We start from the raw sequence: 14,168 nt of genomic DNA, 5'->3' as shown, positions 1-14,168 counted from the left end.
GCTAGCCACAGTGTTATGGTAATCTCGTGACATAGCCATTTAGCCCCAAGACAAGCGCAGATCCTTCCTAAGCATGTCCATTACTATCTGCCAGGCACATATTAAAATCACCTTATGGTGGATAACTCCTTTAACAATGATTGCTGTATATAAGGCCCTATTCATATCATGGCTTAGAAGTGTGTTACCAGTATGTGTTGGTATGTCAGTGCACACAAAGGCATACCCACGTCTTTTGTTTTGTGAGCCAGAGGTAGTCCAATAGTGACTATATTTAGTCTATTCAGTTGGGTCTAGTCTACAATACTGTTGAACCCTTCAAAAAAGTGTAACTTTTCCAAAAAGACCAAACACAGTCACTGTTATACGCAGTGTACATTAGCATACCTTGTTGCCAGTACCCCAAGGTATATTGGTGAATGTTATATATCACAGAGTGTTATGTGAATGGAGCTTTAACCTCTTAAGGACTTGAGGCATACCTGTACATCCTCCGCCCGGTCCCGGTGTTTAAAACGGGTCACATCGTGACCCCACATCACACCTGGTCAGTCCCGGCTGCTATTCATAGCCGGGACCCTGGGCTAACAGCGTGCGGCATGGATCGTTGTGCCGCGCGCTATTAACCCTTCAGATGCGCTATTAACCCTTCCAGCAGCTCAGTCGGGCAGATCAGGACATCGCAATAAAATCGCAATGTCCCGATCAGCTAGGACGTGAGCGGAGACCCCCTTACCTGTCTCTGCCGCGTCCGATCGGGGTTTGATTGCTCCAAGCCTGAGCTACAGGCTTGAGTAATCGAGCCCCCATCTCGCTGATCCATGCAAAGCTATGGTTTTGCAGGGATCAGCATAAGAGATCATTGTGTTCTGTGCTATAGCCCCCTATGGGAGCTACAACACTGAAAAAAAAAAGTGAAAAAGAAAAGTAAACAAAGGTCATTTAACCCCTTCCCTAATAGAAGTTTGAATCACCCCCCTTTTCCCATAAAAAAACTGTGTAAATAAAAATAAACATATGTGGTATTGGCGCGTGCGGAAATGTCCGAACTATAAAAATATATAGTTAATTAAATCACATGGTCAATGGTGTACGCGCAAAAAAATTCCAAATCCAAAATAGTGTATTTTTGGTCCCTTTTTATATCATGAAAAAAATGAATAAAAAGCATTCAAAAAGTCAGATTAATACAAAAATGGCACCGATAAAAACTTCAGATCACAGCACAAAAAGTCCTCATACTGGCCCATATGCAGAAAAATAAAAAAGTTATAGGGGTTAGAAGATGAGAATTTATAACATATTTTTAACATATTTTTTCTAAAGTACGACAATATCCAACCTATATAAGTAGGGTATCATTTTAACCGTATGAACCTACAGTATAAAGATAAGGTGTCATTTTTACCGAAAAATGCACTGTGTAGAAACGGAAGCCCCCAAAAGTTACAAAATGACATTTTTTTTTCAATTTTGTCACACAATGAATTTTTTTTCCGTTTCGCTGTGGATTTTTGGATAAAATGACTAATGTCACTGCAAAGTAGAATTGGTGGTGCAAAAAATAAGCCATCATATGGAAATTTATGTGCAAAATTGAAAGCGTTAGGATTTTTAGAAGGTGATGAGGTAAAAATGAAAATGCAAAAACGGAAAAACCCTGCGTTCTTAAGGGGTTAAAGTAACATTCTTAGCTATACTTCACTGTGATGAATGATGTCAAGACCCTGCACTAAGGCATCCTCATTGTTAACTCAAAGTATCCATGATCTATCCAAAGCCTGAGGCTATGTTTACACTTTGGAATTTCTGTGCAAAAAATCTCTGTGCAGACATACCGGAGACTGCGGGTGCCAGCATAATATGCTGGTGCTAGGACCGCATAGGAATGCGCCCTCTAATAGACGGCTATGCATTCCGTGCGGAATCTGCAGAAAGAATGAACAGGTTTATTCTTTCTGCGGACACGGAATTCTGAATTTTCGTGCCAGAAACATCTGGCACGGAAATTCCACTGTGTGCACAGCGCAGCAGAATCTCATTGAAATAAATGGGACTCTGTTGCAACGGAATTTCTGTGCAGAATTCCGCACGGAAATTCAAAGGTGTGATCAAATTTGTCAGGAGATCCTAAGGTGTGATTCTATACCAGTGTACATTCCCTACCTTGTCACTGTCAGCAGCTTGTTCTTTACTTTCATTGTTGCATCCGGTTTGTCCGGATTATCAGTTTTGTTAACATTCGAGATCTCATAATTGATTCCATGGAAAAATTGTCCTTCAAAAGTAAAGCAATACAAAAAAAGTTAAACACCACAAGAAGGAGAAAACACCGTAGCGTAAATATTTACACACAAGTCCTATTAAAATAATTAGTTTAAAAGCCATGAGTGGGGTAAAATTATCAGGGTGCCATGACTCCCACGATAGGACTTCTATCTAGTAACTTATAAATTTTATAGGATATCAGCAGTTTGACTTTGAAGAATGCTAGGAGAAATAAGAAAGCAAGAAAGAAAAGTTAAACAAAGAAAAGGAAAAAAGAAGAAAAATCCCAAAAAATGGAAATTGTAGTCATGCCCATATTCCCATTTTTCACGAGCAATGTGAGCACGTAGACATCATGTGTAAAATTATCAGGGGGCCATGACTCCCACGATAGGACTTCTATTACAGTTACTTATTAATTTTATAAGATATCAGCAGTTTGACTGTGAAGAATGCTAGGAGAAATAAGAAAGCAAAAAAGAAAAGTAAAAAAAAAAGAAAAAGAAAAATCCCATAAATTGAAATTGTAGTCATGACCATTTTGCCATTTTTCACCAGCAATGTGAGCACATAAACATCTTTTAAAACAATGTATAAATTGCAGAAAAAATTATAATATTATATATATATATATATATATATATATATATATATATATATATATATATAGATGTATATAGATGTATATGCAAATCCTAAAATGTTGCAGTATCTTGTAATACCTTTTTTGTTGGACTAACAGCATTTTGTAGAGACAAGCTTTCGGGATTCCTCCCTTTATCAAGTCCAAAGCTTTAAACTCGATAAAGGGAGGAATCCCGGAAGCTTGTCTCTACAAAATGCTGTTAGTCCAATAAAAAAGGTATTACAAGATACTGCAACATTTTATGATTTGCATCACTGGACTAATACGGCTACTCAAATTTACTACATTATAGATGTATGTATGTATGTATGTATGTATGTATATATATATATATATATATATATATATATATATATATAAATATATATATATATATATATACACACATATATAGAAATCTATGCACAAAAATGAGCCCTCATACAGCTCCCTAGACCTAAAAATAAAGTTATAGGTGTCAGAATACGGCTTTGTAAAGCATTTCATTTTTATGAATTTTTCTTTTTTTATAGTTGAAGGACATCTGCCGCAAAAGACAACTTATTCCCTATCCACAGGATAGGGGATAAGTGTCTGATCGCGGGGGGTCCAACCACTGGGAGGTGCCTCCCCGCCTCTCCCATTGAACTACATGGAGGAGGCATGTCGTCCAAGACATCACGCTGCAGCCGGCACGCCTACTGCACGGGAGAACCGCGGCAGAGCCATGGCTCCATGCAGGAGATCGTGGGGGGTCCCAGCGGTCGGACCCCCTGCGATCAGACACTTATCCCCTATCCTGTGGATAGGGCATAAGTTTTATTTTGCCGCAGATGTCCTTTAAACATTTTTATTTAACCCCTTCCCGACCTATGACATACATGTTTTTATTCACAAAATGTGATACTATTTCTGGAGGTTGTTTATACACTGTTCACCATGTGGAAAAGTTGACATGTTATATTCATCTTTCAAGTCACCAGGAGTAAATCAATAACCTACTTATTTAGGTTTTGTTTTATTATTAACCCCTTCATGACCCAGCTAGTTTTGGCCTTCATGACCCAGTCCGATTTTTCAAATCTGACATTTGTCTCTTTAAGTGGTAATAGAAGGGAAGGTTTTCCCGACCGATGACGTACTGTTACGCCGAGCGCTCCGGGTCCCCGCTCCTCCCCGGAGCGCTCGCTACACTCTCGCTACTGCAGCGCTCCGGTCAGATCCACTGACCCGGTGCGCTGCGATACCGCCTCCAGCCGGGATGTGATTCGCGATGCGCACCCCGGCTCCCGTACCTGACTCTCCGTCGGTCCTGTCCCGGCGCGCGCGGCCCCGCTCCCTAGGGCGCGCGCGCGCCGGGTCTCTGCGATTTAAAGGGCCACTGCGCCGCTGATTGGCGCAGTGGTTCTAATTAGTTTGTTCACCTGTGCACTCCCTATGTATACCTCACTTCCCCTGCACTCCCTCGCCGGATCTTGTTGCCATTGTGCCAGTGAAAGCGTTTCCTTGTGTGTTCCTAGCCTGTGTTCCAGACCTCCTGCCGTTGCCCCTGACTACGATCCTTGCTGCCTGCCCCGACCTTCTGCTACGTCCGACCTTGCTTCTGTCTACTCCCTTGTACCGCGCCTATCTTCAGCAGTCAGAAAGGTTGAGCCGTTGCTAGTGGATACGACCTGGTCACTACCGCCGCAGCAAGACCATCCCGCTTTGCGGCGGGCTCTGGTGAACACCAGTAGTGACTTAGAACCGGTCCACTAGCACGGTCCACGCCAATCCCTCTCTGGCACAGAGGATCCACCTCCTGCCAGCCGGCATCGTGACAGTAGATCCGGCCATGGATCCCGCTGAAGTTCCTCTGCCAGTTGTCGCCGACCTCACCACGGTGGTCGCCCAGCAGTCACAACAGATAGCGCAACAAGGCCACCAGCTGTCTCAACTGACCGTGATGCTACAGCAGCTACTACCACAGCTTCAGCAATCATCTCCTCCACCAGCTCCTGCACCTCCTCCGCAGCGAGTGGCCGCTTCAGGCCTACGACTATCCTTGCCGGATAAATTTGATGGGGACTCTAAATTTTGCCGTGGCTTTCTTTCTCAATGTTCCCTGCACTTGGAGATGATGTCGGACCAGTTTCCTACTGAAAGGTCTAAGGTGGCTTTCGTAGTCAGCCTTCTGTCTGGAAAAGCTCTGTCATGGGCCACACCGCTCTGGGACCGCAATGACCCCGTCACTGCCTCTGTACACTCCTTCTTTTCGGAAATTCGAAGTGTCTTTGAGGAACCTGCCCGAGCCTCTTCTGCTGAGACTGCCCTGCTGAACCTGGTTCAGGGTAATTCTTCCGTTGGCGAGTACGCCGTACAATTCCGTACTCTTGTTTCAGAACTATCCTGGAATAATGAGGCCCTCTGCGCGACCTTTAAAAAAGGCCTATCCAGCAACATTAAAGATGTTCTGGCCGCACGAGAAATCCCTGCTAACCTACATGAACTCATTCATCTAGCCACTCGCATTGACATGCGTTTTTCCGAAAGGCGTCAGGAGCTCCGCCAGGATATGGACTTTGTTCGCACGAGGCGTTTTTTCTCCCCGGCTCCTCTCTCCTCTGGTCCCCTGCAATCCGTTCCTGTGCCTCCCGCCGTGGAGGCTATGCAAGTTGACCGGTCTCGCCTGACACCTCAAGAGAGGACACGACGCCGCATGGAGAATCTCTGCCTGTACTGTGCCGGTACCGAACACTTCCTGAAGGATTGTCCTATCCGTCCTCCCCGCCTGGAAAGACGTACGCTGACTCCGCACAAAGGTGAGACACTCCTTGACGTCAACTCTGCTTCTCCACGTCTTACTGTGCCTGTGCGGATATCTGCCTCTACCTTCTCCTTCTCTACTATGGCCTTCTTGGATTCCGGATCTGCAGGAAATTTTATTTTGGCCTCTCTCATCAACAGGTTCAACATCCCGGTGACCAGTCTCGCCAGACCCCTCTACATCAATTGTGTTAACAATGAAAGATTGGACTGTACCATACGTTTCCGCACGGAGCCCCTCCTAATGTGCATCGGACCTCATCACGAAAAAATTGAGTTTTTGGTCCTCCCCAATTGCACTTCCGAAATTCTCCTTGGACTACCCTGGCTTCAACACCATTCCCCAACCCTGGATTGGTCCACAGGGGAGATCAAGAGTTGGGGTACCTCTTGTTTCAAGGACTGCCTTAAACCGGTTACCAGTACTCCCTGCCGTGACCCTGTGGTTCCCCCTGTAACCGGTCTCCCTAAGGCCTATATGGACTTTGCTGATGTATTTTGCAAAAAACAAGCTGAGACTCTACCTCCTCACAGGCCTTATGACTGTCCTATTGATCTCCTCCCGGGCACTACTCCACCCCGGGGCAGAATTTATCCTCTGTCCGCCCCAGAGACTCTTGCTATGTCTGAGTACATCCAGGAAAATTTAAAAAAGGGCTTTATCCGCAAATCCTCCTCTCCTGCCGGAGCTGGATTTTTCTTTGTGTCCAAAAAAGATGGCTCCCTACGTCCTTGCATTGACTACCGCGGTCTTAATAAAATCACGGTAAAGAACCGCTACCTCTAATCTCTGAACTCTTTGATCGCCTCCAAGGTGCCCACATCTTTACCAAACTGGACTTAAGAGGTGCTTATAATCTCATCCGCATCAGGGAGGGGGATGAATGGAAAACGGCATTTAACACTAGAGATGGACACTTTGAGTATCTGGTCATGCCCTTTGGCCTGTGCAACGCCCCTGCCGTCTTCCAAGACTTTGTTAATGAAATTTTTCGTGATCTCTTATATTCCTGTGTTGTTGTGTATCTGGACGATATTCTGATTTTTTCTGCCAACCTAGAAGAACACCGCCAGCATGTCCGCATGGTTCTTCAGAGACTTCGTGACAATCAACTTTATGCCAAAATGGAGAAATGTCTGTTTGAATGTCAATCTCTTCCTTTCCTAGGATACTTGGTCTCTGGGCAGGGACTACAAATGGATCCAGACAAACTCTCTGCCGTCTTAGATTGGCCACGCCCCTCCGGACTCCGTGCTATCCAACGTTTTTTGGGGTTCGCCAATTACAGACAATTTATTCCACATTTTTCCACCATTGTGGCTCCTATCGTGGCTTTAACCAAAAAGAATGCCAATCCTAAGTCATGGCCTCCTCAAGCGGAAGACGCCTTTAAACGGCTCAAGTCTGCCTTTTCTTCTGCTCCCGTGCTCTCCAGACCTGACCCATCTAAACCCTTCCTATTGGAGGTTGATGCCTCCTCAGTAGGAGCTGGAGCGGTTCTTCTACAAAAAAATTCTTCCGGGCATGCTGTTACTTGTGGTTTTTTTTCTAGGACCTTCTCTCCGGCGGAGAGGAACTACTCCATCGGGGATCGAGAGCTACTGGCCATTAAATTAGCACTTGAGGAATGGAGGCATCTGCTGGAGGGATCAAAATTTCCAGTTATTATTTACACCGATCACAAGAATCTCTCCTATCTCCAGTCTGCCCAACGGCTGAATCCTCGCCAGGCCAGGTGGTCTCTGTTCTTTGCCCGGTTTAATTTTGAAATTCACTTTCGCCCTGCCGATAAGAACATTAGGGCCGATGCTCTCTCTCGTTCCTCGGATGCCTCGGAAGTAGAGCTCTCTCCGCAACACATCATTCCTCCTGACTGCCTGATCTCCACTTCTCCAGCCTCCATCAGGCAAACTCCTCCAGGGAAGACCTTCGTCTCTCCACGCCAACGCCTCGGAATCCTCAAATGGGATCACTCCTCCCATCTCGCAGGCCATGCGGGCATCAAGAAATCCGTGCAACTCATCTCTCGTTTCTATTGGTGGCCGACTCTGGAGACGGATGTTGTTGATTTTGTGCGGGCCTGCACTGTCTGTGCCCGGGATAAGACTCCTCGCCAGAAGCCCTCTGCCTGTCCCCGATCAGCCTTGGTCTCTGATTGGTATGGACTTTATTACAGACTTACCCCCATCCCGTGGCAACACTGTTGTTTGGGTGGTCGTTGATCGATTTTCCAAGATGGCACATTTTATTCCTCTTCCTGGTCTTCCTTCAGCGCCTCAGTTGGCAAAAAATTTTTTGTACACATTTTTCGTCTTCACGGGTTGCCCACGCAGATCGTCTCGGATAGAGGCGTCCAATTCGTGTCAAAATTCTGGAGGGCTCTCTGTAAACAACTCAAGATTAAATTAAACTTTTCTTCTGCTTATCATCCTCAATCCAATGGCAAGTAGAAAGAATTAACCAGGTCCTGGGTGATTATTTACGGCATTTTGTTTCCTCCCGCCAGGATGACTGGGCAGATCTTCTACCATGGGCCGAATTCTCGTATAACTTCAGAGTCTCTGAATCTTCTTCCAAATCCCCATTTTTCGTGGTGTACGGCCGTCACCCTCTTCCCCCCCTCCCTACTCCCTTGCCCTCTGGTTTGCCCGCTGTGGATGAAATAACTTGTGATCTTTCCACCATATGGAAAGAGACCCAAAATTCTCTCTTACAGGCTTCATCACGCATGAAGAAGTTTGCTGATAAGAAAAGAAGAGCTCCCCCCATTTTTTCTCCCGGAGACAAGGTATGGCTCTCCGCTAAATATGTCCGCTTCCGTGTTCCCAGCTACAAATTGGGACCACGCTATCTTGGTCCTTTCAAAATTTTGTGCCAGATTAATCCTGTCTCTTACAAACTTCTTCTTCCTCCTTCTCTTCGTATTCCTAATGCCTTTTACGTTTCTCTTCTTAAACCACTCATCATCAACCGTTTCTCTCCCAAACTTGTTTCTCCCACTCCTGTTTCCGGCTCCTCGGACATCTTCTCCGTAAAGGAGATACTGGCCTCCAAGAAGGTCAGAGGGAAAACCTTTTTTTTGGTCGATTGGGAGGGCTGTGGTCCTGAAGAGAGATCCTGGGAACCTGAGGACAATATCCTAGAGAAAAGTCTGGTCCTCAGGTTCTCAGGCTCCAAGAAGAGGGGGAGACCCAAGTGGGGGGGGTACTGTTACGCCGAGCGCTCCGGGTCCCCACTCCTCCCCGGAGCGCTCGCTACACTCTCGCTACTGCAGCGCTCCGGTCAGATCCACTGACCCGGTGCGCTGCGATACCGCCTCCAGCCGGGATGCGATTCGCGATGCGGGTGGCGCCCGCTCACGATGCGCACCCCGGCTCCCGTACCTGACTCGCTCTCCGTCGGTCCTGTCCCGGTGCGCGCGGCGCCGCTCCCTAGGGCGCGCGCGCGCCGGGTCTCTGCGATTTAAAGGGCCACTGCGCCGCTGATTGGCGCAGTGGTTCTAATTAGTGTGTTCACCTGTGCACTCCCTATGTATACCTCACTTCCCCTGCACTCCCTCGCCGGATCTTGTTGCCATTGTGCCAGTGAAAGCGTTTCCTTGTGTGTTCCTAGCCTGTGTTCCAGACCTCCTGCCGTTGCCCCTGACTACGATCCTTGCTGCCTGCCCCGACCTTCTGCTACGTCCGACCTTGCTTCTGTCTACTCCCTTGTACCGCGCCTATCTTCAGCAGTCAGAGAGGTTGAGCCGTTGCTAGTGGATACGACCTGGTCACTACCGCCGCAGCAAGACCATCCCGCTTTGCGGCGGGCTCTGGTGAACACCAGTAGTGACTTAGAACCGGTCCACTAGCACAGTCCACGCCAATCCCTCTCTGGCACAGAGGATCCACCTCCTGCCAGCCGGCATCGTGACACGTACATGTATGTCATGTATTATATTGGCCGCCACTAAAAGTGCAGTGCTGCGCCCGGTAAGATAGTGGCTATCACTGCTAGCCAGCCATCTTGCCTCAGGACCTAGGGGGGTTTCGACCACTTAAAGAGACAAATGTCAGATTTGAAAAATCGGACTGGGTCATGAAGGCCAAAACTAGCTGGGTCATGAAGGGGTTAATAATAAAACAAAACCTAAATAAGTAGGTTATTGATTTACTCCTGGTGACTTGAAAGATGAATATAACATGTCAACTTTTCCACATAGTGAACAGTGTATAAACAACCTCCAGAAATAGTATCACATTTTGTGAATTAAAAAAAACGACAAAATATAAATAAAAAAATTAGTAAATGTAAATATAGTCTGCCTTTCTCATAATGTTGCCTAGCACTTTATCCTCACATATGCCACCATTTAATGTCTAACGTCTACCATAGGAAATACATGGATTTGAGGATATATTATAAATTTGTTTTAATAATTCATGTCAAAAGTGGGAACATTGTCCTGATCACCAGTGGTGCCAGAAACTGGCAGAAAGAGGGCTAAAAACTAAAATGTATTAAGAGGAACCAGAAATATATTTTTCCTGCCCATTTGTGATAAGAACTGAGGACTGTAACCGTATAATACAGAAACTATTGTTACCTAGCAGTCCATGGACTCCTTCAGAAAATGTATGATCGTCCAGTGTGTAAAAACCCAGGAAATCCCTGTGGATAGGATTATTTTTCCAAACTTCATGCAGAATAATGACAAATGTCGCTCCTTCTCCAAATGAAAAGGTCACATTACTTCTTTTGTTGACCACCAGATTAAACCTAGTGGAGTTAAAATACAGAAATAGATCAGTATATATATATATATATATATATATATATATATATATATATATATATACACACATATACACACACACACACATATATATATATATATATATATATATATATATATACACATATATATATATATATATATATATATACACATATATATACATATACATATACATATACATATACATATAAATATATATACATATATACATATATACATATATACATATATACATATATACATATATATATATATATATATATATATATATAAATTATGCTCACTTGGAGATGTTGTGCTGAGGGCCCAGCACTATAGATCGCCTATCAATAAGTCTTTGATCAAGGTGTGTGGGGGCAGCTAGCATAAAACCATAGACAAATGGTTCAAAGAATGCTTGTGGATCAGCCATCCCAATGGTGTTTGGACACAAAAATAGTCTTCTCATGAACAGTAGTCTTTAGTAATAAAAGACTTATTAATAAATATATATATACACACACACACACAAACAATGTGTTCTAAGGGAGATGCCAACCTCTTCCCAGGTCCAGAAGTCTAATTCTCCATACATGGAGAGCACCAATCCACATGCATCCTTTTACCATTGATTCACAGTAGACTTGCAATTCCAGTGGACCAGATGACTGGGCCAGATGACTTTGCAGTGAAAGCCTGAGGTAGAGATGAGCAAATAAAAATAAAAAAATGCGATTCGGCTGATTCGCTAAATTTTCCGAAAAATTTGGTTTGGTCTTGGTCGCGGTGAATCACTATTAAGAATGGCTATTTCTGGGCTACAGAGAGCCTCAATAGGATTATAGAGCACTTTGCCTTGCCGTAAAACACATAGGGAGTGTGCTGTGTTAGTGATATAATACTGTTATTCAGTATGACATGCAGACTAGAGGCCTCGCTATTAGAATCACTGTAACAGAGTGGCACAATGACAGAGCCTGGAAGTGGCATCATTATTAGTGTTGCTCACGAATATTCGCAATTCGAATATTATTCGCGACTATCGCATATTCGCGAATTTCGCGAATATAGCGCTATATATTCGTAATTACGAATATTCGTTTTTTTTTTTGTTTTTTTTTCACAGTACACCTCACAGTGATCATCCCTCTCTGCTTCCAGCTTGTGTGGTGTAAAGAAGGCTGTAATACTACTGTGTGAGACTGTCGTGCGAAAATTCGCATATACGAAAATTAGCATATGCTAATTTTCGCATACGCGAATATTCACATATGTTAATTTCCGCATACGCGAATATCCGCATATGCGAAAATAAAACAAGAATATAACGAATATGCGAATATTCGCGAATATATGACGAATATTCATCCATATATTCGCGAATTCGAATATGGCCTATGCCGCTCAACACTAATCATTATGAGGAGACCATATAGTGACTGAATGACACAGCGTGGAGATGGCGGCAGCATGAGGAGACCATATAGTCCCTGAATGACACAGCTTGGAGGTGGCGGCAGCATGAGGAGACCATGTAGTGGCTGAATGACACAACTTTGAGGTGGCTGAAGCATGAGTAGACCATATAGTGGCTGAATGACACAGCCTGGAGTTGGTGGCGGCAAGAAGAGACCATATAGTGGCTGAATGACAGCCTGAGATGGCGGAAGCATGATGAGACCATAATCTGGCAGAATGACACAGTGTGGAGGTGGCGTCAGCATGAGGAGACCATATAGTGGCTGAATGACACAGCTTGGAGGTGGTTACAGCATGAGGAGACCATAGGGTCTCACAATTGAAAAGGTTAAAGATATTTTTTAACATTTAACCTCTTCAGGACATAGGGCGTATGGATACGCCCTGCATCCCGAGTCCTTAAGGACCGACGGCGTATCCATACGCCCGTGGGAATTCCGGCCCCCACCGCTAGCCGGTTGGTGGACCGGAGCCGGATGCCTGCTGAAATCGTTCAGCAGGCATCCCGGCATATCGCCCAGGGGGGTCATTATGCCCCCCCATGTCGGCGATCGCCGCAGATCGCTGGACAATTCAGTCCAGCGATCTGCGGCGATTCCGGGTCAATCGGGTCTCCAGTGACCCGATGACCCGGAATTACTGGCTGTTCGGGGCCGTCTCTGGATCGTTGGAGGTGAGTGACAGCCTCCTGCTGTTGCTTAGCAACAGCTCCCAGCATGCAAAAAGGGCATGCTGGGAGCTGTAGTTATGCAACAGCAGGAGGCAGACCACCACAACTCCCAGCATTCCCTTATGGGCATGCTGGGACTTATGGTTTTGCAACAGCTGGAGGCACATTCTTTCTATGGAAAAGTGTACCTTCAGCTGTTGTATAACTTCAACTCCCAGCTTGCACAAACAGCTAAAGTGCATGCTGGGAGTTGTAGTGGTGCATCTGCTGGTTGCATAACTACAACTCCCAGCATGCCCGTTGGCTGTCGGTGACTGCTGAGAGTTGTAGTTTTGCAACAGCTGAAGGCACACTGGTTGTGAAACTCAGAGTTTTTTTTTACCTAACTCAGTGTTTCACGACCGGTGTGCCTCCAGCTGTTGCAAACTACAACTCTCAGCAGTCACCGTACACCATGCACCGTACATGCTGGGAGTTGTAGTTTTGCAACAGCTGGAGGCACACTGGTTGTGAAACACTGAGTTAGGTCACAAACTCCGTGATACATAACCAGTGTGCCTACAGCTGTTGCAAAACTACAACTCTCAGCAGTCACCGACAGCCAACGGGCATGCTGGGAGTTGTAGTTATGCAACAGCTGGATGTCCCCCCCAATGTGAACGTACAGGGTACACTCACATGGGCGGAGGATTACAGTAAGTATCTGGCTGCAAATTTGAGCTGCCGCAAACTTTCTGCTGCAGCTCAAATTGCCAGCGAGAAACTACTGTGAACCCCCCGCCCGTGCGACTGTACCCTAAAAACACTACACTACACTACCACAAAAAATAAAATAAAAAGTAAAAAACACTACATATACACATACCCTTACACAGCCCCCCTCCCCTCCCCAATAAAAATGAAAAACGTCTGGTACGCCACTGTTTCCAGAACGGAGCCTCCCGCTGTTGCAAAACAACTCCCAGTATTGTCGGACAGCCGTTGACTGTCCAGGCATGCTGGGAGTTTTGCAACAGCTGGAGGCACCCTGTTTGGGAATCACTGGCGTCCCTAATTTAGGCCTCAAATGCGCATGGCGCTCTCACTTTGGAGCCCTGTCGTATTTCAAGGCAACAGTTTAGGGTCACATATGGGGTATCGCCGTACTCGGGAGAAATTGTGTTACAAATTTTGGGGGGTATTTTCTGCTTTTACCCTTTTTAAAAATGTAAAATTTTTGGGAAAACAAGCATTTTAGGTTAAAAAAAATTTTTTTTTACATATGCAAAAGTCGTGAAACACCTGTGGGGTATAAAGGTTCACTTAACCCCTTGTTACGTTCCCCGAGGGGTCTAGTTTCCAAAATGGTATGCCATGTGAGGGGTTTTTTGCTGTCCTGGCACCATAGGGGCTGTTACGCCGAGCGCTCCGGGTCCCCGCTCCTCCCCGGAGCGCTCGCTACACTTCCCTCACTGCAGCGCCCCGGTCGGTTCCACGGACCCGGGGCGCTGCGTTACTACCTCCGGCCGGGATGCGATTCGCGATGCGGGTAGCGCCCGCTCGCGATGCGCACCCCGGCTCCCGT

General features: G+C 45.7%; 1 protein-coding gene across 6 annotated transcripts in view; it reads right to left on the bottom strand.

The window, feature by feature from the left end:
- The window catches only part of LOC130275781 (inter-alpha-trypsin inhibitor heavy chain H3-like), a 145,118-nt gene that overhangs the window by 78,868 nt on the left and 52,082 nt on the right, over window positions 1-14,168 (bottom strand). For all 6 annotated transcript variants that reach the window (XR_008844898.1, XM_056524181.1, XM_056524179.1 and 3 more), the window contains 2 exons: window positions 10,285-10,457; window positions 2,167-2,278 (listed from right to left, as the gene is read on the bottom strand). Coding sequence is in view for 5 of the 6 variants with exons in the window: in XM_056524181.1 (XP_056380156.1) it covers window positions 2,167-2,278; window positions 10,285-10,457 (285 nt within the window). In the remaining variant the exon portion in view is untranslated. The remainder of the gene's footprint in view (window positions 1-2,166; window positions 2,279-10,284; window positions 10,458-14,168) is intronic.

This window comes from Hyla sarda, chromosome 6 (assembly GCF_029499605.1).
Source record: "Hyla sarda isolate aHylSar1 chromosome 6, aHylSar1.hap1, whole genome shotgun sequence".
NCBI lineage: Eukaryota > Metazoa > Chordata > Amphibia > Anura > Hylidae > Hyla > Hyla sarda.
This window is presented reverse-complemented; position numbering and strand designations above follow the sequence as displayed.